This window comes from Lemur catta, chromosome 1 (assembly GCF_020740605.2).
Source record: "Lemur catta isolate mLemCat1 chromosome 1, mLemCat1.pri, whole genome shotgun sequence".
Classification (NCBI taxonomy): Eukaryota; Metazoa; Chordata; class Mammalia; order Primates; family Lemuridae; genus Lemur; species Lemur catta.
In genome coordinates this window covers 74,944,276-74,969,597 of record NC_059128.1, presented here as the reverse complement: position 1 = coordinate 74,969,597, position 25,322 = coordinate 74,944,276, and the positions used below count along the sequence as shown (strand labels likewise).

General features: G+C 42.8%; 1 protein-coding gene across 1 annotated transcript in view; it reads right to left on the bottom strand.

The window, feature by feature from the left end:
• The window catches only part of BUB1B (BUB1 mitotic checkpoint serine/threonine kinase B), a 53,118-nt gene extending 38,623 nt beyond the window's left edge, over window positions 1-14,495 (bottom strand). Inside the window, exons 1-5 of the mRNA XM_045531706.1 lie at window positions 14,249-14,495; window positions 10,264-10,410; window positions 5,699-5,758; window positions 5,134-5,278; window positions 1,793-1,989 (exon numbers count right to left, since the gene is read on the bottom strand). Coding sequence (XP_045387662.1) covers window positions 1,793-1,989; window positions 5,134-5,278; window positions 5,699-5,758; window positions 10,264-10,410; window positions 14,249-14,283 — 584 coding nt within the window. The 5' untranslated portion in view covers window positions 14,284-14,495. The remainder of the gene's footprint in view (window positions 1-1,792; window positions 1,990-5,133; window positions 5,279-5,698; window positions 5,759-10,263; window positions 10,411-14,248) is intronic.
• Window positions 14,496-25,322: the final 10,827 nt, after the last annotated feature.

Sequence of the window (25,322 nt, the reverse complement as noted above, 5' to 3'; positions counted from 1 at the left end):
GAATGAAAATGAAAATACAGCATATCAAAACTTGTGGGATGCAGCGAAAGCAGTGCTTAGAAGGGAATTTAGAGCATTAAATGCTTATATTAAAATAGGAGATTAGCCGGGCATGGTGGTGCATGCCTGCAGTCCCAGCTACTTGGGAGGGTGAGGCAGGAGGATCGCTTAGAGCCCAGGTATTTGAGGTTGCTGTGAGCTAGGCTGATGCCATGGCACTCTGGCCTGGGCAAGAGCAGGAGACTGTCTCAAAAAATATAAATAAATAAATAAAATAAATAAATAAAATAAAAAAGGAGAAAGGTCTAGAATCAGCGATCTAAGCCTTCACCTTAAATTAGAAGAAAAAGTTATATCCAAAGCAAGCAGAAAAAAGGAAATAAAGAACATAAATAAAATTAAGAACAGAAAATCATTAAGAGAAAAATCAATAAACCCAAAAGCTGGTTTTCTGCAATGATCAATAAAATTGATATTATAGTCAGACTAAGAAAAAAGAGAGAAGACACAAACTACCAATATCAGAAATGAAAAAGGGAGGGTCACTACATAACCTACAGACATTAAAAGGATAATAAAAGAATATTATGAGCAATTCTATGCCCATAAACTCATCAACTTGATGAAATGGATCAAATTCTTGAAAGATAAAAATCTTCCAAAGCTCATTAAAAGAAATCAAAGAACTAAATAAATGGAGAGGTATACCATATTCACGTGCAATCCTAATCAAAATCTCAGGAAATTGATTCTGAAACTTATATAGAAAGTCAAAGGAACTAAAGCAAAGCTAGAGGACTCATATTACCTGATTTCTAGACTTACCATAAGGCTACAGTAATCTAGATAGCGTGGTATACACTAGTGGATAGACAGACACACAGATCAACAGAACAAAATAGAGCAACAGAAATGAACCTACACAAACATGAACAACTGATTTTTGACAAAGATGTAAAAGGCATTTCAATGGAGAAGAGTTAGTTTCTTAAACAAATGACATTGAAACAATTGGACATTCATGTGTTAAAAAAAAAAAAGGACCATACCTTATACAAAAATCAACTCAAAATGGATCATAGATCGAAATGTAAAAAGTAAAACTATAAAACTTGCATGTGAAAACAGTAGAAAATCTCTGTAACCTTTGGCACATATTTCTTAGATATAACATCAAAAGCACAATCTCTATGAGAAAAACTTGATAAATTGGACTCATTCACAATTAAAAACTTTTGTTCTATAAAAGACAGTTAAAAGAATGAACAGACTAGGCTTAAGCTCGGAGAAAATATTTACGATTCACACATTTGACAAAAAGCTTGTACTTAGACTCCATAAAGAACTTTTACTACTCAAATGCATTAGGCTAAATCAAAGAAGCCAGACTCAATAGGCTACATACAGTAAAATTCCGTTTATATGACATTCCGGAAAAGGCATGTTTATAGGCCTGGAGAATAGATCAGTGTTTTCCTGGGTTTAGGGTAAGCATAGGTACTAACTACAAAGGCATGAAGGAATTCTTCTAGGGGTTGTGGAACTATTTTGTATCTTGATCATGATGATTACGTGTCTCTTTTCATTTGTGAAAACTCATAGGACTGTACATCAAAGAGTGGATTTTACTGTATGTTGAATAAAAATTTGAAAATATATCTTTTAAAAAACTGAATAGTAACTAAGTAAACTTAACTTGCCAAATCAGAGAACACTTATTCAAATACAAAAAAAGCCCACTTATTTCCACTATTTTTAAAGAGTTAAGAAAAGCTCCAGAGAAGCAATTTACCGGTGCTGTGACTGCAGTCTTTCTAGTGGTTCAGCTTTCTGTTGAAGGCCTTCCTGAAATATCATATCTGCTTTCTTAAAGTTTTCTCTAGCTTCATATTCTTCAGCCCATGAGATATAGAACTGAGCAAGGGAAACGCCAATCCCTTGGTTGTGCAAATAACTGTACATATCCAAAGGCTCATTGCATAAATGCCCCTGTAACAAATTAAAAGCATTAACAGTTAACCAATTTCTGTTCACTTATTGAATGCCTATTATGTGCCGAACAATCACTGGAGATATCATACGTAATTCTGTATTGGAGAAAATATCTCTATTACGATATAATATAAGGATCATACTGGGAGGATCTAAAAAAGCAACAAAAATGAGAGATTAATTTGTAAGAAAAGGGGATGGTAAGGAAAGGCTTCAAGGAGTTTGAGCTTAGCCTTGAAGGAGAAATAGACTTCCATCAGGTGGAGAACGGGAAGGGAGGGCATTGCAGCCAGAGAAAACAGCATAAGCAAAGGCAAGGAAGACTAAATGTAGGTTAGGAGTCCAGGCAAGACAGGAGTCTAGAGAAAAAGGCTGTGACAGAACTTGAATGCCAAGCTAATCAATTTTGAATTTGTCTTATAGTAAATGTTAGGGTGGGGAGAGCTATAAGCAAAGGAGTGACAGTCAAATCTGCATTTTAGAAGGGACTTTATGAGACCAGATACAACATAGATAATTCTAATAGCAAGAGGAGGAAAAAAAAAAAATCACTAAAAACCTCACACCATAAACATTTTGATATATTTCTTCAGTCTTCTTTTCCTTAGGAAAAAAAGGACATATATCATTTTATAAAGTTTTGGTCATAAAATTTGCTTTTATTTCACTTAACATTGCATCATTCATTTTTCCATGCTGCTGCTTACCCTTCACACTATTATTTTTAAATGAATGCATAATGCTCCATCTAATAGATCTTCCACAATTTAATTATTTCCCTATTTCTGGATTTTTAAACAACTTCTAATTTCGCCCAATTATACATAATTCTATAACAAATATCTTCATGAATACAACCTTTCACATTTTATATTACTCCCTTAAGATAAATTCCTAGAAGTACAACTATGTTAAAAGGTAATAAATTACTAAGAAGAATATAAAAATTTTAAATGTTAAAATTTAATAATTCATGGAAACACTAGTTCTGCCAGATACTTATCAGCATTAGAAACTATGCAAAACAGGTTCTAATTTCATATAAAAATGGCATTTCAGGGGCCAGGCATGGTGGCTCATACCTGTAATCCTAGCACTTTGGGAGGCTGAGGTGGGAGGATTGCTTGAACTGGGAGTTCAAGACCAGCTTGGGCAACATAGTGAGACTTCGTCTCTACAAAAAATTTTAGAATTAGCTGGATGTGGTGGCATGCACCTGTAGTCCCAGCTACTCGGGAGGCTGAAGTGGGAGGATCGCTTGAGCCCAGGAGTTTGAGGTTGCAGTAAGCTATGAACATGCCACTGTACTCCAGTCTAGATGACAGAGCAAGACTGTCTTGAAAAAGAAAAGTCACCTTAGAGGTTCCAACCTCTTAACAAACCACATGTAAGAATATTATGTAGAACAGAATGAAGGACAAAATCCACTGGTATACCACCAGGGACCACAGTCATCAGGCTAACAAATCTGTTTAGCATTGTTTAGGTGCCATCCTTCATTATAAATTCCTGTAACTAATATCCATAAGGTAATTTCTCCAACCTCTCACTAAAGATGTCAAAATATTTGTCAAATGTACTGTAGAAATCAAGATACATTATACCTTCAGGATTCACTTAATTTCCTGTACTTGTTACTACTGTTGACCCTTTTACAACATAAGTTTGAACTGCGCAGGTCCACCTACACAGAGATTTTCTACTGCCTGATACCCCTGAGATAGCAAGACCAACCCCTCCTCTTCCTCAGCCTACTCAACATAAAGATGATGAGGATGAAGACCTTTATGATGATCTACTTCCACTTAATGAATAATAAATATATTTTCTCTTCCTTATGATTTTAATAACATTTTATTTTCTATAGCTTACTTTGTTATAAGAATACAGTGTATAATATGTATAACATACAAAATATGTGTTAATCAACTGTTTGTTATCAGTAAGCCTTCTGGTCAAATCAGGGTATTAGTAATTAAATTTCTGGGGAGTTAAGTTATATACGAGTTTTCAACTCTGGGGATCGGCACTCCTAAACTCTCTGTTGTTCAAGGGTCAACTCTATTGGAAATTTGAAATAAGTCTTCCTCAAGAGGACCTTTAGTGAGAAATTTTATCAGTTTTAAATGTCAATATTGTATTGTAGTATAGTGGTTGTGAACAATTTTAAATATTTATTGCTTACTTTTTTCTAATTTCTTTTAGGTAAAAAAATGAAATTAATGTCTAAGAAACCCTAGTCATTGTTTTTTATGAAAAATATATTTTTCCTACACATTAAGTGAGACAGTACAAAATGGTCAGGAAGACATTTTTGGCTATAGCAATATATATATATATATACTTTTTTTTTTGAGACAGAGTCTTGCTCTGTTGCCCAGGCTAGAGTGAGTGCCGTGGCGTCAGCCTAGCTCACAGCAACCTCAAACGCCGGGGCTTAAGCGATCCTACTGCCTCAGCCTCCCGAGTAGCTGGGACTACAGGCATGCGCCACCATGCCCAGCTAATTTTTTCTATATATTTTTGGTTGTCCAGATAATTTCTTTCTATTTTTTTGGTAGAGACGGGGTCCCGCTCTTGCTCAGGCTGGTCTCAAACTCTAGACCTCGAGCAATCCTCCTGCCTCGGCCTCCCAGAGTGCTAGGATTACAGGCGTGAGCCACCGTGCCCGGCCTATAGCAATATATTAATACTAGTAATAATATACTAGAAATAAGTCCAAAGACCAATAAAAAACTAAATCATCACTTTTTTATGGTGATGATTCTCATAAAGGGGAGACAGGGATAACAGAATCATTTAGGGAAGCTTTTCCCCAAACAACTGTGCTACTGCCAAGTGTTGGCTCCTGCACCTCCACCTCTAGTACAGTAGCGTGGCCCAATTATGTTTAGAATAAAATAATCCATACCCATTGAGAGATCTACAGACCTTGTGATCAATCATGAAGGGGTGAAAAATCTTATTATACTATATTTAAGTATATGTTTAAGTAGAACCAATTTAACAAATATTAAGTATTTATTAATGTTTATCATCTACTAAATGACTCTAGTTTTACCATTTCTTTGGTATACCAAATACCTCTAGAGAAAATCTCTTGGTTTAATATTTTAAACTTAGATGGCACTTGAGACTTACCAATTTAAGCCAGAGACTAAGAAATCGAGGATCATTATAATATCGTTTTTCTCCTTGTAGTGCTTCCACAGCTCTTTCTAATAATGTCGACATGTTACTCTCCTTCCCACCTTGAGGATAGTTCTGCTCTGTCCAGTTGATATACCTGAATGGGAAAAAAAAGAAAAGAACATATTTTAAGTTGAACATGTACTTTTGTTCTTGTTCTAAGTCTCATTTTGAATTTCTTTAAGCAAAAATATGTAATATATTATAAATATGTTTCTTTAGAGGTCCTCAATGACCTTCCCTAAGCCTGTATCCCTGAAACTTTTCCAAAGTATCTATAACACATGCTTCTGGGAAAATTGGGGATGGGATAGAAGGGTGTAGCTCAAAGTTGCATGCCACAAACTTGAAATTTTTTCAATCTTAAACACCTCAGGAAGACATGCTGTGACTATTCTGGATCTCTGTGCCCCCATGACACCACTTTCTACTCTGAGAACCAATACATTTGAGAAACATGGCCATAAGAATCCATCTGTTAATGTTTCAGTTGCCCTTGTTAAATAAAAAGACCTACCTATCCCAAACATCCAGAGGGTCATTTCCAGTATAAAATCGAATTTCAGATTCAAATGCCCTGAAATTTAAACAGAGAATGTTAGCATTATGCAATAGTGACAACAGCCAATGAAAAGTATCACTTCCATTTTTATTCATTTCTTAGGTATTTAATATTGATCTAGATAACCTCACTAGAGTTTATGGGATTTGTTAAAAAGAAAGAGAATAGAGATAATTAGGATTCAGCCTAATAACATAAAACGAGGGACAAAATATGCAGAAATCAGAGAAACAGTTTTCAAGACAACATACAGAAAAGCAGTATTACACAGCAGTTAAAAATTCTGGAATAAGATTCACTAGAGGCCGGGCGCAGTGGCTCACGCCTGTAATCCTAGCACTCTGGGAAGCTGAGGTGGGTGGATCATTTGAGCTCAGGAGTTCGAGACCAGCCTGAGCAAGAGTGAGACTCCGCCTCTACTAAAAATAGAAAGAAATTATCTGGCCAACTTAAAATATATACAGAAAAAAAAAAGCCAGGCATGGTGGCGCATGCCTGTAGTCCCAGCTACTCGGGAGGCTGAGGCAGGAGGATTGCTTGAGCCCAGGAGTTTGAGGTTGCTGTGAGCTAGGCTGACGCCATGGCACTCTAGCCCAGGCAACAGAGTGAGACTCTGTCTCAAAAAAAAAAAAAAAGATTCACTAGATTCAAATTCAGTGCCACCAATTACTAGTTCAGTGATATTGGACAAGCTACTTAAACTCTGTTTTTAGTTTTCACATCTGTAAAATGGGGATAATAATAGTACTTATTAGGCTGATCAGTCTTAAATGTAAAGTGTTTAGACATAGTAAGTCCTCAATAAATAATTTATTTTATGTGTATAAGATAGTATTGAACAAATCACACATACATAAACAATAAGAATATTAAAGAAAAATTTTGCATGTAATATTAGTCTGAGAAAAATAATATCATATATAATTTGGAGAGTACCTCAAAGAAAGTATAAAATATGACTATGAGCTAGGAAAGGCAGAGGGCTAAGATTAAGACTGACCATTTAGAATACAGGGGAAATATTAGGAAATAAATCACAATTTGGATAAATGATTAATTATCAAAAACTATTTAAGTGTGTTTTGTATTTTTTTTAATTTTTTTTTTTTTTTTTGGAGACAGAGTCTTGCTCTGTTGCCCGGGCTAGAGTGCCGTGGCGGCAGCCTAGCTCACAGCAACCTCAAACTCTGGGGCTTAAGCGATCCTACTGCCTCAGCCTCCCGAGTAGCTGGGACTACAGGCATGTGCCACCATGCCTGGCTAATTTTTTTTTATATATATTTTTAGTTGTCCAGCTAATTTCTTTCTATTTTTAGTAGAGACAGGGGTCTCGCTCTTGGCTCAGGCTGGTCTCGAACTCCTGACCTTGAGCGATCCTTCTGCCTCGGCCTCCCAGAGTGCTAGGATTACAGGTATGAGCCACCGTGCCCGGCCTAAGTGTGTTTTTTGTGTTTTTTTTTTAATTTTTAATTAAATTTAAATTTTTTTTTTTAGAGACAAGGTCTTGCTATGTCACCCAAGTTGGAATGCAGTGGCAGGATCATAGCTCATGGCAGCCTTGAACTCCTGGGCTCAAGCGATCCTCCTGCGTCAGCGTCTACTCAAGAGCCACCATGCCTGGCTAATTTTTTTTTCTTTTCAGAGATAGGATCTCACTATGTTGCCCAGGCTGGTCCCAAACTCCTGGCCTCAAGTGATCCTACCATCTCAGCCTGCCCAAGTGCTGGGACTACAGGCATGAGCCACAGCGCCTGGCCAAGTGGTTATGTTTTGTTTTGTTTTTTGAGACAGGGTCTCGTTCTGTTGCCCAGGCTAGAGAGCTGTGGTGTCATCATAGCTCACTGCAAGCTCCAATTCCTGGGCTCAGGGGATCCTCCTGCTTCTGCCTTCTGAGTAGCTGGGATCACAGGTGTGGACCACCACGCCTGGCTAATTTTTCTATTTTTAGCAGAGATGGGGTCTCAGTCTTGCTCAGGGCTAGGATGGAATTCCTAGTCTCAAGTGAGCCTCCTGCCTTGGCCTCCCAGAGTAGTAGAATTACAGGCATGACTCACCTCACCCAGCCTCCAAGTGGTTATGTTTGTTTTTTTTTTTTGAGACAGAGTCTCACTTTGTTGCCCGGGCTAGAGTGAGTGCCGTGGCATCAGCCTAGCTCACAGCAACCTCAGACTCCTGGGCTTAAGCGATCCTACTGCCTCAGCCTCCCGAGTAGCTGGGACTACAGGCATGAGCCACCATGCCCGGCTAATTTTTTTTGTATATATATTTTTAGTTGGCCAGATAATTTCTTTCTATTTTTAGTAGAGACGGGGTCTCACTCTTGCTCAGGCTGGTCTCGAACTCCTGACCTCGAGCGATCCACCCGCCTCGGCCTCCCACAGCTAGGATTACAGGCGTGAGCCACCGCGCCTGGCCTAAGTGGTTATGTTTGTTATAAAAAAATAATAAAATAGTCTCCAACACAAGAGAATTTATACTCTAATAAGAAAAAGTACACAAATGAAAAATGAACTAAGCATACAAAGCAGTATAGTGTATTAAAATTGCCAAGAATGGATGGTAAAGGCTTTAAGAAGTCAAAAGGAGGTATCATAGAAGTGGCCTCAGCAGGGGGAACTCTAAAGGAACCATGAGATTTTAAAGAAAAAGAGTTTTTCCAAGAGACAGGGAAACTACTATTAAATAAAGTTGTGAAGTGGGAGAGTTTATCCATAGGAAATTGAGTAGACCCTAAGCCATAACATAAAGTCAGTACTGAGAATAAACGGAGACATCTGTAGAGGTAAAAAAACGGACATGCTGTAAATGTAAAGACTTTGGATTGCACCTGCTCAAGCCATTATTGGTTCTTTTTTTTTTGAGACAGAGTCTCACTTTGTTGCCTGGGCTAAGTGAGTGCCGTGGCGTCAGCCTAGCTCACAGCAACCTCAAACTCCTGGGCTTAAGCGATCCTACTGCCTCAGCCTCCCGAGTAGCTGGGACTACAGGCATGCACCACCATGCCCGGCTAATTTTTTTCTATATATATTTTTAGTTGTCCAGATAATATATTTCTATTTTTAGTAGAGACGGGGTCTCGCTCAGGCTGGTCTCCAACTCCTGACCTCGAGCAATCCACCTGCCTCGGCCTCCCAGAGTGCTAGGATTACAGGCGTGAGCCACCGCGCCTGGCCCATTATTGGTTCTTTAACTGGAAGGCATCTTGAATATGACAAGTAAAGACTGCAAAAAGATTAATCCTTTATAAGGATAGGAAGCATTAGAAGAAGGGACCATAATTATGAAGCTAATACAATTTAAGTATGAGATAAGATTATCTTCAGAAATGGTGAAAAAATAAAATCCAAGACACTACTGATAAAAATCAGCAACCCTCCAAAGTGATGTATAGATTCAATGCAATTTAACCCAAATCCCACCACGCTCTTTTCTAGAAATTGACAAGATGATTTCAAAATTTGTTTGGAAAAGCAAAGGACCAAGAATAGTCAAAGCAATTTTGAAAAAGAACAAAAGCTGGAGAACTAACCCTGCCTGACTTACTATATAAAACTAATTAAGACAATGTGTTACTGGTGAAAGGATAGACAAATTAGATCAGTGGAACAGAATAGAGTCCAGAAATTACCCATATCTGTGTGGTCAAACGATTTTTGAAAAGGGTCTCAAAGCAATTCAATGAGGAAAGGAAAAATCTCCTTAAAAATGGAGACAGGAGCTGCTGCAGTGGCTCACACCTGTAATCCTAGCACTCTGGGAGGCCGAGGCGGGTGGATTGTTTGAGCTCAGGAGTTCGAGATCAGCCTCAGCAAGAGCAAGACCCCCGTCTCTACTAAAAATAGAAAGAAATTATATGGACAGCTAAAAATATATATAGAAAAATTAGCCAGGCATGGTGGCACATGCCTATAGTCCCAGCTACTCAGGAGGCTGAGGCAGGAGGATTGCTTGAGCCCAGGAGTTTGAGGTTGCTGTGAGCTAGGCTGATGCCACGGCACTCACTCTAGCCTGGGCAACAGAGCGAGACTCTGTCTCAAAAAAAAAAACAACAACAAAAAAAACCCTACAAATCAAATTCTCAAAAAAAAATAAAAAATAAAAAATAATTGAATACACAAAAAAGATAGTAGATTCACTCTCCTCCCTCAGTACTCTGAATCCAAGGAGGCAATCTATCTAATTGATTATTATCAAAGAGTTAAGTCTGTTTAGGGGTCCAGAATGACATAATACTTTCGGGGAACACTGCAATGTAATACTTGCTTAACTATGTTTATCCTTGCCCCCTGTATAAAATGTATTTCTATTGATAAAAGAATTTGGCTGCTCCACAATGAAATTAAATCCTATAACCCTTGTTCTTAATCATACTGGAGGACATCTTCAGAAAGCTGTGGTGTGATGAGAAAGGAAGTGGGGAACAGATTCTCAGACCACCAATATTTGAGGAGTATTCCTTACATCATCTACCAGGGTTGCAGATGAATGATGACAAGTTGAGTCCCAACCATTCTACCTACCGTTTTTGCTGCTGAAGAGTATTGTTACAGGCAGATTCTTGCTGTGCCAATGCTCCTTGAAGGGTGGACATAATCCGCCCTTGCCTTAAAGGTTGCACATTTTCTTTACTCAGCTCCCATTCGTCTCCCTCCAGGGACATGGCTTCACTGTGAAGAGGGAAACAAAAGTAAATCTCACACCAACATAAACTTATTATAGCACTGGATTATTGTAAATGTTTTCAGATATGTAACTATTCATGATCTTGGGTTGAATACGGTAAACTGACACGTTATTAGTAGTATTACACTCTTAAGCTTCTGAGCCTTTCTATCACCTGGTTTCCAAGTTTATGGCTGCAGTATTGCTTAATGGAAGAAAGAACTTGGCAAAGGTATTGTGGACAGTGCTATAAGAATAAAGTTTAAGGCAGAAAGAAAAGGGAAAAATAGTGTTATAAATTTGGCAAAGCAGACTAAAAGGCAGTAAGCAGTCCTATGTCTACCACTGAATGCATCATCTAGTTTAATTTAAAATTAGCAGTGTTGTTCAGACTAGCACCCCATGTTTCAACTGATGATTCAAAACTAAAGTCTGTGGCCGGGCGCGGTGGCTCATGGCTCACGCCTGTAATCCTAGCACTCTGGGAGGCCGAGGCGGGCAGAGCATTTGAGCTCAGGAGTTCAAGACCACTCTGAGCAAGAGTGAGACCCCATCTCTACCAAAAAAATAGAAAGAAATTAGGGGGACAACTAAAAATACATAGAAAAAAATTAGCCGAGTATGGTGGCGCATGCCTGTAGTCCCAGCCACTTGGGAGGCTGAGGCAGTAGGATTGCTTGAGCCCAGGAGTTTGAGGTTGCCGTGAGCTAGGCTGATGCCACGGCACTCTGACCAGGGCAAACAAAACAAAACAAAACAAAAGTTTCTGTATATAGGTAGCCCAGAGCAGAAGCAGACAGAAATAGTTTACTGGTCACAATTGCCCCTCCCCCAATTCTATCAAGCCTACTGGGAGAATCCCCAAAACTTTTTGGAGGCAATCACCATTATGTAAGCTGTACTTCCGAGGTCTGCAATGGTCAGAGAGAACCCTACCTCTGACTAAGACGTTATTTTGGGTTTAAAACAAAAAGAAAGACATAAGAACTAATCTTCAAAATAGAGTGAAAGTTATGTGGGACTTCAATCTAGATGAGAGCTGAAAATTCTCAAGTAACTGTAAGTGATTAATAATTTGAGTTGTAACCAGTCACATCTTTTTAACTGTAATAAGTACTTACCTAATAGCTTCTCAGAAACTGCAACGTTAATCAAAACAACATATAAGGAAACCAATTTTACCATAGGCTCATTGATAAAAACAAGGGTTAAGTTCTTACAACATATTTCTGGTCATAAAAACATCACCAAACTTCTAAATAAACACCTGAAACACTCCTAATATTAAACATTGAAATAAATGTGAGCTATGCATACATTTAAGAAAGATTAATGGAAACAAGATGATTATTTACCCAATTTTGGTGAATCAGTGAATGACCAGATTCACAGTGGGGGTGGGTTAAATCAAGGAATAAATGTTTGCAAAGTGAAAATTTTAAGGAGCACCTCCTACCACAAGTTCAAAAACAAACAATAGGCCGGCCCGGTAATCCCAGCACTATGGGAGGCCGAGGCGGGCGGATTGTTTGAGTTCAGGAGTTCGAGACCAGCCTGAGCAAGAGCGAGACCCCGTCTCTACTAAAAATAAAAAAAAGAAATGATTTGGACAGCTAAAAATATATATAGAAAAAATTAGCTGGGCATGGTGGCGCATGCCTGTAGTCCCAGCTACTCGGGAGGCTGAGGCAGGAGGATCACTTGAGCCCAGGAGTTTGAGGTTGCTGTGCGCAAGGCTGATGCCACAGCACTCACTCTAGCCTGGGCAACAGAGTGAGACTCTGTCTCAAAAAAAAAAAAAACAAACAATAACAAATATAGTGGGCTCACTGTATGTTTTCATACCACATTGTTTATAGTCATGCATTTATATGGTTATTACATACTTTACAAATTTTTATTTTACAATAATTTGTATTCATTCCTTCATTTTCCAACCCACTTAATCCAGTTCAAGGCTGTGGGTCATCGAAGAGCATGCTCACACCCACACTCAGATAGGGACCATTCAGATATGCCAGTCAACCCAAGGGGCACATCTTTGGGATATAGGAGGAAACCCATGCAGACATAGGGAAACCTGCAAACTTCATACACACAGCAGCCCCAGCAAGGAATCAACTTTTTTTCCTCATCAATGTTTTAACAAAATGACGTTATTCAAGGACCCGCTGTATATTGTATGAAACCTATAAATGTAAGGGCCATGCCATTTATATTTGTATCCCCACCATCTAATATAGGATATAACACTGTTATGCACTGAGTAATGTTTGTTCTATTCATCTGAATTTCTTCACTTGTTCTTAAAAATAGCAATTACACTCTCTCAATTACATGTCCCAAACTGAACTGAGACCGCCTCCTCCTTCCTCTCAGACCTACTCCTCTTACATCTTCCCCCTTCTCCAATAAATGTCTATTCCATTATTGCAGTTGCTCAAGCCAAAAATCTTGGTGCCAACCTTGCTGTCCCTCTCATATCCCTCAGTTAGTCAGCAAACCCTATTTGGTTCTACCTTCAAAATAAATCTAGAAATCAACCACTTCTCACCATTTCCACTGTTTTCCACATGGCTCAAGCCACCGTTTTCTCATGCCTGGATTATTTCAATAACCCCTTAACTGGTATCCCTGCTTCTTTCCTTTGCTGCCTTTAATCTATTCAACACTGCAGGCAAAGTGATCCCATTTAAACTCAAGTCAGATCATGTCTTTCCTCTGCTCAAAACCTTCCAATGACTTTCCACTACAATCAGAGTAAAAGCCAAGTCTTTACAATGCTTGTATCTTCACCTTTTAACTTAATCTCCTTTTACTCTCCTAGTTCATTCTGCTCCAGTGACAATGGCCTTGGACACACCAGGTGCAGCTTCCTCCCCCAACACTCACCCCCAGCCTTTGTACTTCCCCCATATATATGCATGACTAGCACTTGAGGTTCCTTCAAGTCTAGACCCAAATGACGTCTCTGCAGTGAGGCCCTGCATTCAAACCTATCTAAAATTGCACCAACGCCTACCCGGAACACTCCCTATTCCCCCTTGCTTTATTTTTTCTTTAGTATTGACCACCACCACCTCCACCTAACTTTTAGTTTGTCTTGTTTATTATCTGACTACCCCCCTTCATCCCATTCCAGAACTTAAGTTTCATGAGGGTTGAGATTTTTGTGTCTTTTATTTACTAGCTGCACCCACTGCTTAGTCAATAAATACTTGTTGCATGAATGAAACAGCCAGTGACATTGCTTTTAACTAGGTACTGTGGACACCATAATGAAAACACATTCAAAATTTCAACCTAGAAGAACTGTTGTATATGTATATATATTATATAAGGAAAAACAGCTAACATGTCGAGAAGGGCTTTTTAGATCTTTACACTACTAGCATAATGATAGCACCTACCATTCGTTGAGTATTTATTTGGAAGCAACTACTTTACAAATACTTTGAATTCTCCCAGAACCTCGTAAGGTAGCATTAATATCAGGATTTCCCATATATACCTGTCCAAGGTCGAACAAGTAACGAATGGCTGAGCTGAGATACAAACACAGAGCACATTACAAATTCCAAAATCTCTGTACCACTGGGGTCCCGCAGGCTCCTCTGCTAGGAAGCTGGATGCAGCAGGATTCTCACGTGCCCTCACCCCTTTGCGTCTTCACCTCCACCCCTAGCGTCCGACTCCATACAGGAAGGAGGCTCCAGCGGGGCCTACTCTTCCCTTGACCTTGCGGGTCCTTCCCTCGACTGCACTGAGCGGAGCCTCTGTCACCTGCCAGGCACCCTCGGGGCTCTCAGGCCCAGCTCCCAGCAGTTCTTCTCCCATACCTACCTCAGAGCACCCCCTTCTTTCTTTATCGCAGCCATCCTGCATTCCTGGCTCAGACCCTCGTCCTGCCACGGGCTGGTCCTCAGAGCCGCAGACCGTCTGGGCTTTCACCCGCAACTTGTCCTTAAAGCCACCAAAGCAACAAAGGAACGCACCCGAGTCCCTTACACACCAGCCACATCAAGCTCACATCCCTAGCCGCCAAGTTTCAAATTTAACGGTCCCGCGCGGCCAACGTGGCTACGCCCCTCCGCTCCTGCGTGCTACGCCCCTCCGCTCCTGCGTACTCGCGCCCCTCGCTCAAGGCATTCTGGGGCTTGTAGTTTGTCCAGATATTAGTTCTAGCGGTCGCGGTGCACAATGGGAGTTGTAGTTCTGTGGGGTAGAAGTGGGTGGTGGTCAATGGCTACCCAGGTGCTGCAGGCTTAGGTAAAATGAATTCTCTACAGGTGCTTTCTGCGTCCTGGCTGTAAGGCGAATCTCTGAGCCGAGTGAGGCACACTTTAAGCACCAGTATTTTTTGAGAGTAGGGAGCCGTCTTTGAGTGCTTGCACTTGGCCTCACTCTTCTGGGGTGACTGGCCAGGCTATCTATACCCTCTGCTGTCTGCCCCAAGTCTCACACCGGTCCAGGGTTCTGAGGCCATTCTGACCCAGATGTTTCCTGCGCCACCCTTGAATTTGAGAAAGCTGAAGTGCAACCTTAGGCAAGCCACAGAATCTCTCTGACCCTCAATTTTCCTATTCTTTAAAGTGGTGATGATATTGCCTTGCTTTCTCTTCTGCGCAGTTCACAGTTCATAACCATGCCACGGCTTTCAAGGTTTCACCTCTTTTCCCCTTCAGGAGACCAGCCTTGACTGACACTGGACACTTAGTCCCAATTCCAATTTCCTGAGGAAGAAACTGTGATGGCTCAACTGTGATCAGAGGAGCAGGGTCTTTTGAACAAGCTCAAGTACAGGCGATTTCTCCTCTATGACTATGGGGATGGTGGGAGAGGTGCCAGTAACCAGAGGCCGGTGCTGAGAGTAGGTATTCACTACTCCCTGATTCTTAGTTCCCAGTTTTCTGTCTTTGTTCATGTCATGTAAGCCCTTCTTTCCTCTGCATCATCAGGATGCTTGATTGCAAAGGAATGGAAATCCAAATCAAACTGGCCCACTGGCCTACTGGCCTACTGAGAAAAGGGAATTTACTGGCTTTTAAGTATAAAAGACTTCAGATGAAGCTTAACCCAGGAGTCATGTAGACTGGCCTCTCCCCATTTCTCACCTCTGCTTTTCTTGTTGGTTTATTGTCATTTTCCATTGAGTAACAGCTTCTGAACTTTAACCTTCCTGGTTCAAATTCAGATTCAGGAGTCAACTTGCTTAATACCTTCCTCCCAAACAATCAATGGGGTTAGTGGATTCAGGACTGTGATTGTTCAGGACCAAGTCATGCATTTCACCTGGGGCCTGAGAGAGGGAAAGGGGTAGTTCCCCACAGGAAATTTCGGTTACTTTTTACTTCAAGTCCTCTACATCCAGGAAGCCCTCCTGGCTTATGAGAGATGTGGTAAGTGGGATTCTCCCTCCAGCTCTTACCTTACACCAGTATTGACCTAGCACTTCATTTCCTTTCCCCAGCATGTCCTGTTCACATCTACAATGTCTTGATTTTGACCACTTTCTATAAACTATCTTGGAAATGTAACCTTTGCTCTTTTAATCTCAGTCTTTCCGGTAGCCTAGTCAGATGCCCCATAAACTGTGGTATTAATACAATGTAGAACACATTTAGGTTAAAACCCTTGCTTGTTTCACTAGGAAAAAAAAAAAGGAGGTAAGTAAACAAACAAACAAACAAACCCAAAAAAACAAAAGTTATGACAGAAGGTGCTCTGTGGTCTTATTTGGAACATGAGTTGTTAGGCTGGACTGTGGCTGGGTGGCCAGCACGGGGCCCAGGTCACAGTACAGGGTTTAACTGCATCCACCAATTGTGAGGAAAGTCAGGATTAAGCTCATACACATTTACGGTGGAAAGAGGATGAGACTAAGGATCAGCTTGAGTACTTCGATATGCTGAGCCTTGGTGGGACACAAAAGATATGAGTAGTGAATTTGCTCTCTAGGAACTTCAAGCTAGTGGGAGAAAACAAACAAATAAAGGCGATTTCAGTCCTTTGTTGCCACAGCCAGGGATAAATAAATGCAGGGGGCCAGGGAGGCATACAGGAGAGGCTTCCAATCTAGTCCTGGGGAAGAGGAGGTCAGGGACAATTTCTTAGAGAAGATGATGAACTGGAAGGGCAAGGAGGACTTGGCACAAATTTTTGAGCACAACAACACAAGTTGTGTAGCAGCTGAAGTTTTTCTATAGCATATGTTCACCTCCTGTCTATTCACCACTCTCCGATGAGTTCTCCCACCCAGGCCTCACCTCTTTAGACCTCCATGTTGGCCCATCAAAACTTACCTGTCCTGTGTCCCATTCTCTCACCTATCACATTGAAAACATAGGAACTAAATCACACTTAGATGTTAACAACAGTTAATGCTGTGATGTGGTATTTTTCGCTTCATGTTGTAAAATGTTAATAGGTGTTACAGGGGAGTAAGAGTTTGGTGTTCAATTAAGTTTCTGGGTTAAATGAAAAGCTCTCTAGGGCCCTTAATATGCCAAAGTGCACCATGAATCTTCAAGGAGGAGGGGGTATTCATTTCCTATTGAAGCTGTAACAAACCACCAGAAACTCAGTAGCTTAAAACAACACAAATTTATTGTCTTACAGTTTGATAGGTCAGAAGTTTGGCACAGGTCTCACTGGGCTAAGCGAGCCATTGGCAGGGCCATGTTTCTTTCTGGAGGCTCTTTGGGAGAATTTGTTTCCTTTTTTCCAGTTTCTTTTTTTTTTTTTATTTTTATTTTTTTTGAGACAGAGTCTCACTCTGTTGCCCGGGCTAGAGTGAGTGTCATGGTGTCAGCCTAGCTCACAGCAACCTCAAACTCCTGGGCTTAAGCAATCCTACTGCCTCAGCCTCCCGAGTAGCTGGGACTACAAGCATGCGCCACCATGCCCGGCTAATTTTTTCTATATATATTTTAGCTGTCCAGCTAATTTCTTTCTATTTTTAGTAGAGACGGGGGTCTTGCTCTTGCTCAGGCTGGTCTCGAACTCCTGACCTCGAGCGATCCACCCGCCTCGGCCTCCCAGAGTGCTTGCATGTGTTCTTAATTGTGCAAAGCTGATTTCCCCCAACTTTGCCTTGCCTTCACAGATTACACAAACTCTAGCTTTAGCAGGCCAAACACTAAAGATAAAAAAACCTTTGGGTCTCCAGGGAACCCTTGGTCTGACTGCTTGTTTACTGCATAACCACAGAAGGAAGGAGGGACTATCTGGGGATGGCAGGAAGGTCAAGGGGGACAGAATTAGCAGGGAGGGGTAGTGTTCAGGGCCAGAGGATACCACATCTGGGAAAGCAGCATCACTATGCTGGTCTTTACCCCAGCAACAGATCAGCCAATCAGAACAGCAGCTTCATCTTGAATTTACCAGTGATTAGGTGTCTTCAGGTGGAAGAACCAATGAGAAGGAGGCATAATAAAGCAAACCAACTTGTGTTGCCAGGAGGAGGGGAGGTGAAAGGTGAAAAGATGCATTAGCTTGGGCTGGGGGCTGCCGGCTGCTGCCCAGCTGCATCTGACAGTAGCTGTTGCTGACAGGGTACTAGGGAGCTCTCCAAGGAGCTGGGTTTCTCTCTTAGGTTCCGTGGAAACTCCCTTCTGGACTGTGCTTCTGCGTTTCTGTAGGTGTACCCTACCTTTCATGGTCTTCACAAAACATTGGAAATAGCTTGATCCAGAATTTCCACACTGATATATTAATAAATATACATGCAAAATGGGGAGATGCCAGTTATCAGCTTTTCTGCATATGACAGAAAAGAACCAAAAGGTTAGAATGGACCATAAGCTTATAGCAATAATATGGCAGGGTTGTTAAGAAATAAGTAAGATGTGGAGTTAAGCTATGTAGCTAACAGGAAGTGCAAATTTAGGCTATTGTGCCCTACCATTATTCTGACCAGAGTTTTGTGTTCCAGGAAGGTCTTGGAGAATCTTAGAAAGTTCCCAAGTGTTCATCATTGTGCTCATTTTACACACAGGGTGATCCAAACTCAAAAAAGCAAAATGATGATGTGATTCACCCATGGAAGAAGAGCTCACTCACTCCCAAGTGTAAGGTATGTCCCACAAACTTATGAGTGGGGCCCCTAGTAGGCAATTTTGTTTACCCTTGAGAAAGAGGAATGGTGAAAGCAGGAGAGTTTGTCCATGGACTTGTGGGGAAATGGAATAGGGAGGACCACATGATAGCCACCTTGGATAGTGACTCGTCCTCCTGGTCCCAAGAACTTGTGGGTTTTGTGAAGAAATGGCCTTGGCAGTGGCCATGGGAGCTGGTTCTGTGTGATGCCAGCCCCCAGCAGCACTGCCTGCATGACCAGGTGCCAAGGGCATGGCCACACTTGGCCATTCTAAGAGCATCAGGAGGCCCCCCTGGGACCAGACATTAGCACCCCCACAGTGGCCACCAGCAGAGGCAAGATGTCCTCCAGTGGCCTCAGAGAGAGAGGCCATCAACCAGGGGACGGGGGGCAGGAAAGGATGAGCAAGGCAGATGCTGGGTGGTAATTGAGGGGGCTGTACCAGAGCCCTGGAAAATACCCAGACCACCTGGGGGAGGTTTTGAAAGGGAGGCTTATTCAGAGTCATATAGATAGTTATGCAAATTATACTGCACCAGAGAGTGCCTGGCTAATGACACAAATGGGGACACTTTCCTGCTTTGTCCACTCAGAGAGGCACCTTCAAAAGTGCATCTGCCCAGAGGGGCCTCCTTTTTCTGATTCACACAAAGCCCTGTGTGTGCTAACCATGGCCCTGGGACTGGAGGGCCTATGGAAGAGCCAGTGGAATTTTCATAACTAGTGTTCATGTGACTCCACAACTCTGACGCCAGAGGAAATGAGTTACATACTGCTCTATCCTCACTGGAGGAGGTTAGGATCGGCAGATAGCTGAACCGGGGTAGGGACGGCTCCTGCCTGAGCCAACAGAGGTGGAAAGCTGACAGGAAGATGGAGCACCTGGAGGTGGATAAGCCCGAGCTCCCATTGCTTTTCTGCCAGGCAGGCTCCCTCTCTTCCTCTCTCGGACATTGCCTCCTGGGGTTTAGTGCCCACTGTGGAAAGTTTGCTTCTGATGTTCTGAGGGGCCCAGCCAGAAGGCTTTCTTGCAGACCTGGGCTCCACAACTGCTCTTCCAAGGAAAGGCCGAAATCAGAGGTCCCCTGGCTGGGAGGGTGCCAGATGATTGGAAACAAGTTAGTTTGGTCGAATGTGGGAACTAAGCTGGCCACAGCTAGACTAAGAATTAAGAGAGGTGACAAGCTATTTGGCGTCTGTTCCCACCTTTACCCTCTTCCCTAAAGGCTGTCCTTTTTTTTAGCTTTACTTGGAGGTGGGGGTTCCCAGCCAGAATTTGCCAACATTCTTCCTTTCTTAAAACAACCCTGGGAGACTGAGGGCCAGTGGGAAACCTGAATTTGGGACCCTTCTAGAACAACTTTGGAGGAACTGGTCACATTTCAGAATTCCAGGCTCACCTCTGGGCTTGAACATGTCAAAGCTGAGGGTCCCAGTCTCTTGAGCCAGGACAGAACCACACATGTTTCCCTTCTTCTCCGTGTAGGTCTTTGAGACTCGAGACTCGTTGCCTCTGGGGGTTTCCATGCCTTTCTTCCAACACAGGCCCTCAAGCTAAAACTAGGAGAAAAGAATCCAGTGACAAGCAGAGTTAGAAACATGTCATTTCCTAACAGCCAAAGAAAAAGTGGAGGGCTACAAACCTCTCTGAATGAATCTGAGCCTGTTTCTGATTTTCCATCCAGCCCCACTGCAAGCTGTTACGGGAGGCAATGGGCATCCAACAGAAGAGACAGGGATGTCAGCTAGCTCTGGTCCCCCGTGTTTTCAGCAGGGGAACTGTTGTGTTTGAGAGGCTGGCTTCTCCCAACTGTGAGATGTGTGTCTAGACCTGACTTCAACCCTGAACATGGATTACCTGTGGCAGCTGTCATGGGGAAGACCCCACTACACAGACAAGTATGAGAGAGGCTCATCCCTCCCACTCACAAGCTACAGTTTCCTCCTCAACTGTAAACAGAGAAACTGGACCGGCTTACCTCATTCTAGCTGTCAGAGGCTCTGGGGTTTCACAGAGTTTTCTTTACTGGAGAGTAAGAGTCACGGGGCAGGGTGTGTCAGTTCTGACTCTTCCTTTCTAGGACCTGGTCCAAAGTAGGTGTTCAATAAACATTGGTTAACTGACTGACTGACTAACAGAAATGAACAGAAGAGAATAGCTAGCACATGATCTTGTTAGACCAAGCACTCTAGGATGTCCTTTATTCATTCAACAAACATTTATTAAATATCTTGTATCAAATGCTGTGCCAGACACCAAGGATATAAATATGAAAAAGCACCAGTCCTATCTGTGACAAAAACAATCTGTGACATAACAGCATATGAACTGTAACCCTGGTATGTTCCTGGAGTTAGAGGAACTCAAAAGAGGATGAGGTCCCTCCACCAGCTGGGCTGGGGGCTGAGAGAAGAGGAGGTTAGAAAGTGCTGCCACTGGGAAAGGGGCTTGGAAAAAGGAGGAGGAAGGGCTTTCCAGGCAGAAGGAACAGCACAGAAAGAACTCAGGAGACAAAGGAATGAAAGTGTACTGGGCCTCTGAGCACCTGGCAGGAGGTAGCCCTGGCTCACCAGCCTGGCAAACAGCAAGGTCAGAGCTCCTTCTGTTCCCAGTCTAGGGCGGGCATCCAGCTGCAGTCTGGAAGCAGGGGCTCTTCCCCCTGAGCTCTCAAGTTTTCTAGCTGTGGAACCATCTACTCCTCCCACTTCTGGGAAGAGCCTGCAGATCCCTTGCCCTCATCCCAGGTAAGGGGATGAGGCACACAATGGCCACCTTGCCCACGTGTATGCATTCCTCTCCTCACCCCAGACACAACTCTCCATTTATTCAGTTTATCCTGACTAGACCATTGAGGCTGCCAGGACCAGGCTGAACTGGCCCAGCTGGTCAGACTGGTTGGGCTGCACTTCCCAGCTCCTGCCTCTCCCCCCAGGACTCCTGCCTCTCCCCCAAGGCTCCTATATCTCCTCTGTTTCACTCCTTGCTGCCCCCAGCTCAGACATTGGCTGGGGTATGCCAGGCTCATGGCCCTGCCTTATCACCTGGCATCTCCCTGCACCCCCTACCCCTTGAGGACATGATGAAACTGTGTCTGTTAATTCCGGCACCTTTCCTCACCACCTGGACCCATCTGCAGACAGACAGCCGTGTTTTCAGGCAAGTTGCATTCACCCAAGGTCTTATGAGTGGATGGACCCACCTTGCTGCAAGAAACACTCCTCTCCAGGGGTTCACACCCCAAGGTTGTTCTGCTCCTCAGAAGGCGTTGGTGGGTATTTCTGGTTGTCTTGGGTACGGTGGAGCACTGTGAGCATTTAATGGGGATGGGACAGGATGTTCTGCAAAGTAGGGACAACCCTTCATAACAACAGATTATCTCACCCAAAATGGCAATAATCCCCCCCAGGTTGTGTCCCCTCCCCGCCCCACCCATTGAGGAATACTGCATCTGGGCCCACTTATTCACGGAAGTGCAATTTGTGTAATCTCATTGTGTAGATGAATTTCCTGGGGATCTTGTTAAAATGCAGATCCTGGTTCATAGATCTGGGGTGGGACCTGAGATTCTACATTTCTAGTGAGTTTCCAGATGTTCTTCAGGCTGCTAGTTTGAGGACCACACTGTGTGGCAAGGCTCGACAGCACAGATGTGTGTGTATTTTCTTTTAGGGAGAGGCATCGTATTTTGGGGACATTTTTGCAGAATTTGCTGAACTGGGGGGTGCTACTGGCATCTGCTGGGTAGAGGCCAGGTGTTCTGCTAACCATCGTGCAATGGACGGGTCAGCCCTCAGAATGAAGAATTATCCAGCCCATTGTGTCAGCAATGCCAAAGTGAGGAAACCTTGGCTTAGATGAAATTTTAAAACAATATGAAATATTTTTGTGGACAACCTTTCTTCACTGCAAGTTGGCGACTCCAGCCACAGTGCCGTGAACATGTGTCGTTGACTGAGGCTCAGGTCTGTCAACGGAAAAGAAACCAAACTCTGTAAAATAATTTTAAAGAGATTTATTCTGAGCCAAATTTGAGGATCATGACCCAGAGCCACGCCCAAGAGGCCTTCAGGAAGTGGACTTGCTGTGGCTGGGTTACAGTTTGGTTTTATACATTTCAGGGAGACAGGGGTTACAGGTAAAGTCATAAATCAATATGTGGGACTCATACATTGGTTTGGCCCAAAAAGGTGGGCCATCTTAAAGGGGGGGAGGGGGGAGCTTGCAGGTTATAGGTGGGTTTAAAGATTCTTCGGCTTGTAATTGGTTAAAGACATGAGGCTTTGTCTAAGGGCTTGGAATGTTTTAACATAGTTGCTGTTTATCAGAGATAAGCCACTGGACATAGACTTGTTGTGTAAATTGAGGGCCTATAGGTTTGTCTTGCATACCCTTAGGCTTGTTAATGGGTTACAAAGGATGTCCCCAAGAAGGGAGGGGAGCATGATGAGGCATGTCTGACCTCTCTCCTTCTGGCACACAATTTAGTTTTAGGATATTCCTTTTGGCCATGAGGGGGTCCATTTAGTCAGCTGGTGTGGGGGTGAGCTTTAAAATTTTATTTTTGGCCGGGCGCAGTGGCTCACGCCTGTAATCCTAGCTCTGGGAGGCCGAGGCGGGTGGATCGCTCGAGGTCAGGAGTTCGAGACCAGCCTGAGCAAGAGTGAGACCCTGTCTCTACTAAAAATAGAAAGAAATTATCTGGCCAACTAAAAATATATATACAAAAAAAATTAGCTGGGCATGGTGGCTCATGCCTGTAGTCCCAGCTACTCGGGAGGCTGAGGCAGTAGGATCGCTTAAGCCCAGGAGTCTGAGGTTGCTGTGAGCTAGGCTGATGCCACGGCACTCACTCTAGCCCGGGCAACAAAGTGAGACTCTGTCTCAAAAAAAAAAAAATAAATAAAAATAAAATTTTATTTTTGTTCACAGGTCCCTTTGGACACGAGTAAATTCAGCCAGTTAGGATGTGGCAGTGCTGACTCGGGTCCTGGTGAATAAACGGTGGTAGTTTGTGATCCTTCGTAAGCCCCACACCCGCTCATAGCCTCCTACCTTGTACGATTTAAGAGATCAAATTTTAAAAATAATCTACGTGGGGTAGCAGAGCAGCAGGTGGAGGGATGGGACAAAGGAAGGGCACACAAGTAGATGTGGGTATGCTCTGTATTTTGGTTCTAGTGCTGGGGAGTACTTCGTGAATGTTTCTTATGTCATTTTGAAATAAATAAATAATTAAACAAACACAAAGACAGGCCATGCCTGGACCAATAAAAAGAGAGTGTTATAGATCAAAGATTATGATTAATCCAATGTACCTATGGTTAAAAAATTTGGATTACCCATGGCAAGTGACTAATAATAAATTAATGGCATTATAGTCAAGGTAAAAATATCTGTGAGGGGGAGAGAATATGACAAGTTATGCAAAAAGACAAAAGTAGGCACCTTGAGAAGAGTGCCAGTTGCCTTGGGTATGACTTTCCCCGTGTGCATGCCATGCTGAGGGCAGGATCTGGAAGGTGTGGGGGACAGGCTCTTCCTCTCCAGTTCAATCAGCCAAACAGGAGCCGAAGGACCATCCCACGGGGGGTCACAGTGGAAGACTGATGGCTGCAGGACACATCCTGACAACCTGCTGCCCAGAGGGGTCTCCCATCAGTCCTTTGACCACCCTACTTGGAGCAAAGCATCAGCTCTTGCTGCATCCGTGTCCCACTGCCCCTCTGCAACACACAGCCTGGTTCATTTGTGTTTAGCTATTCTGCTAGACAGATATGAGCAAACTGATGGCATTTTCTTTGGTACCTGTCTGTGGACCCACAATTCCCCGCTGTCCATAATTATGTCCCCTGTGTTCTAGTTAGCCAGGCTCCCTGTCTCCTCTCTATTTCTTGCGGAATCTCAACTAGTCCCAAAGTACCTGGACAGTATACCTTGCTTCAGATGTTCTTTCTTTCCTATATCAAAACTTACCTTTCCTGTGCTTCATTCTCTCAAGACACTTCTCCCTCAAACCAGCTAATCACAAACACTGGAGATTTTTCCTCTGATGCTGTTGGATTTTTTACTATGATAACTTCCTCATATGGTGTGTGTGCATTTTAATAAGAGATATCTGGATAGTGATGTCTCAATCCAAATAAATAACTCCAGTGGTGGAAGTTCTGTGGTTCATGGTGGGAGTTAACAATCACCAAATGTCAGAGTGAGAAGACATCTTAGAGATCTTCTAGTGCTACTCTCTCAAATTGACAGACAAGGTACTGGGTTCAGAGAGGTTATTTGCCCAAGGTCACACAGCATATTAGGGTAGGTAGCACAATCCAACTCCCATTCCTTTATTTAGTTAATCAGTCATGTAGTCAACAAACCCTTATGGAGCATTTGTTATTATATGTCAGGCACTAATTGGGCAAGGGGCCCCAAACACAAACGGACAAGATTCCTATCCCCAAGTAACCCCCAGTCTAGTGGGTGAAGACAGCCTAGTGTGGAAAGATAATTGCAATACAGTGGGGTCAGGGATTTAGCAGAAGTATCATATGAAGCTTTGGCACATGGAGGAAGGAGAGAGAAATTCCAAGGCCACAGTGGAAGATTTTGCAAAGGCTTCTTCTGGCTGTGTCTAGGATTTGTCTCTACCTGTGGTCTCGATAATTCTCACCAAAGCAGGGAACTGGACATGAGTCAGTCCCTAAAACCTATCATTGGCTGCAGACACTCTTCTCCACCTGCTTGTCTCAGTTATCTGCTCACCCTTACGCTGGGCACAGGCAACATCCCCAGCCTTAGGAAGTTCACTGCTGCTGTTAGTATTC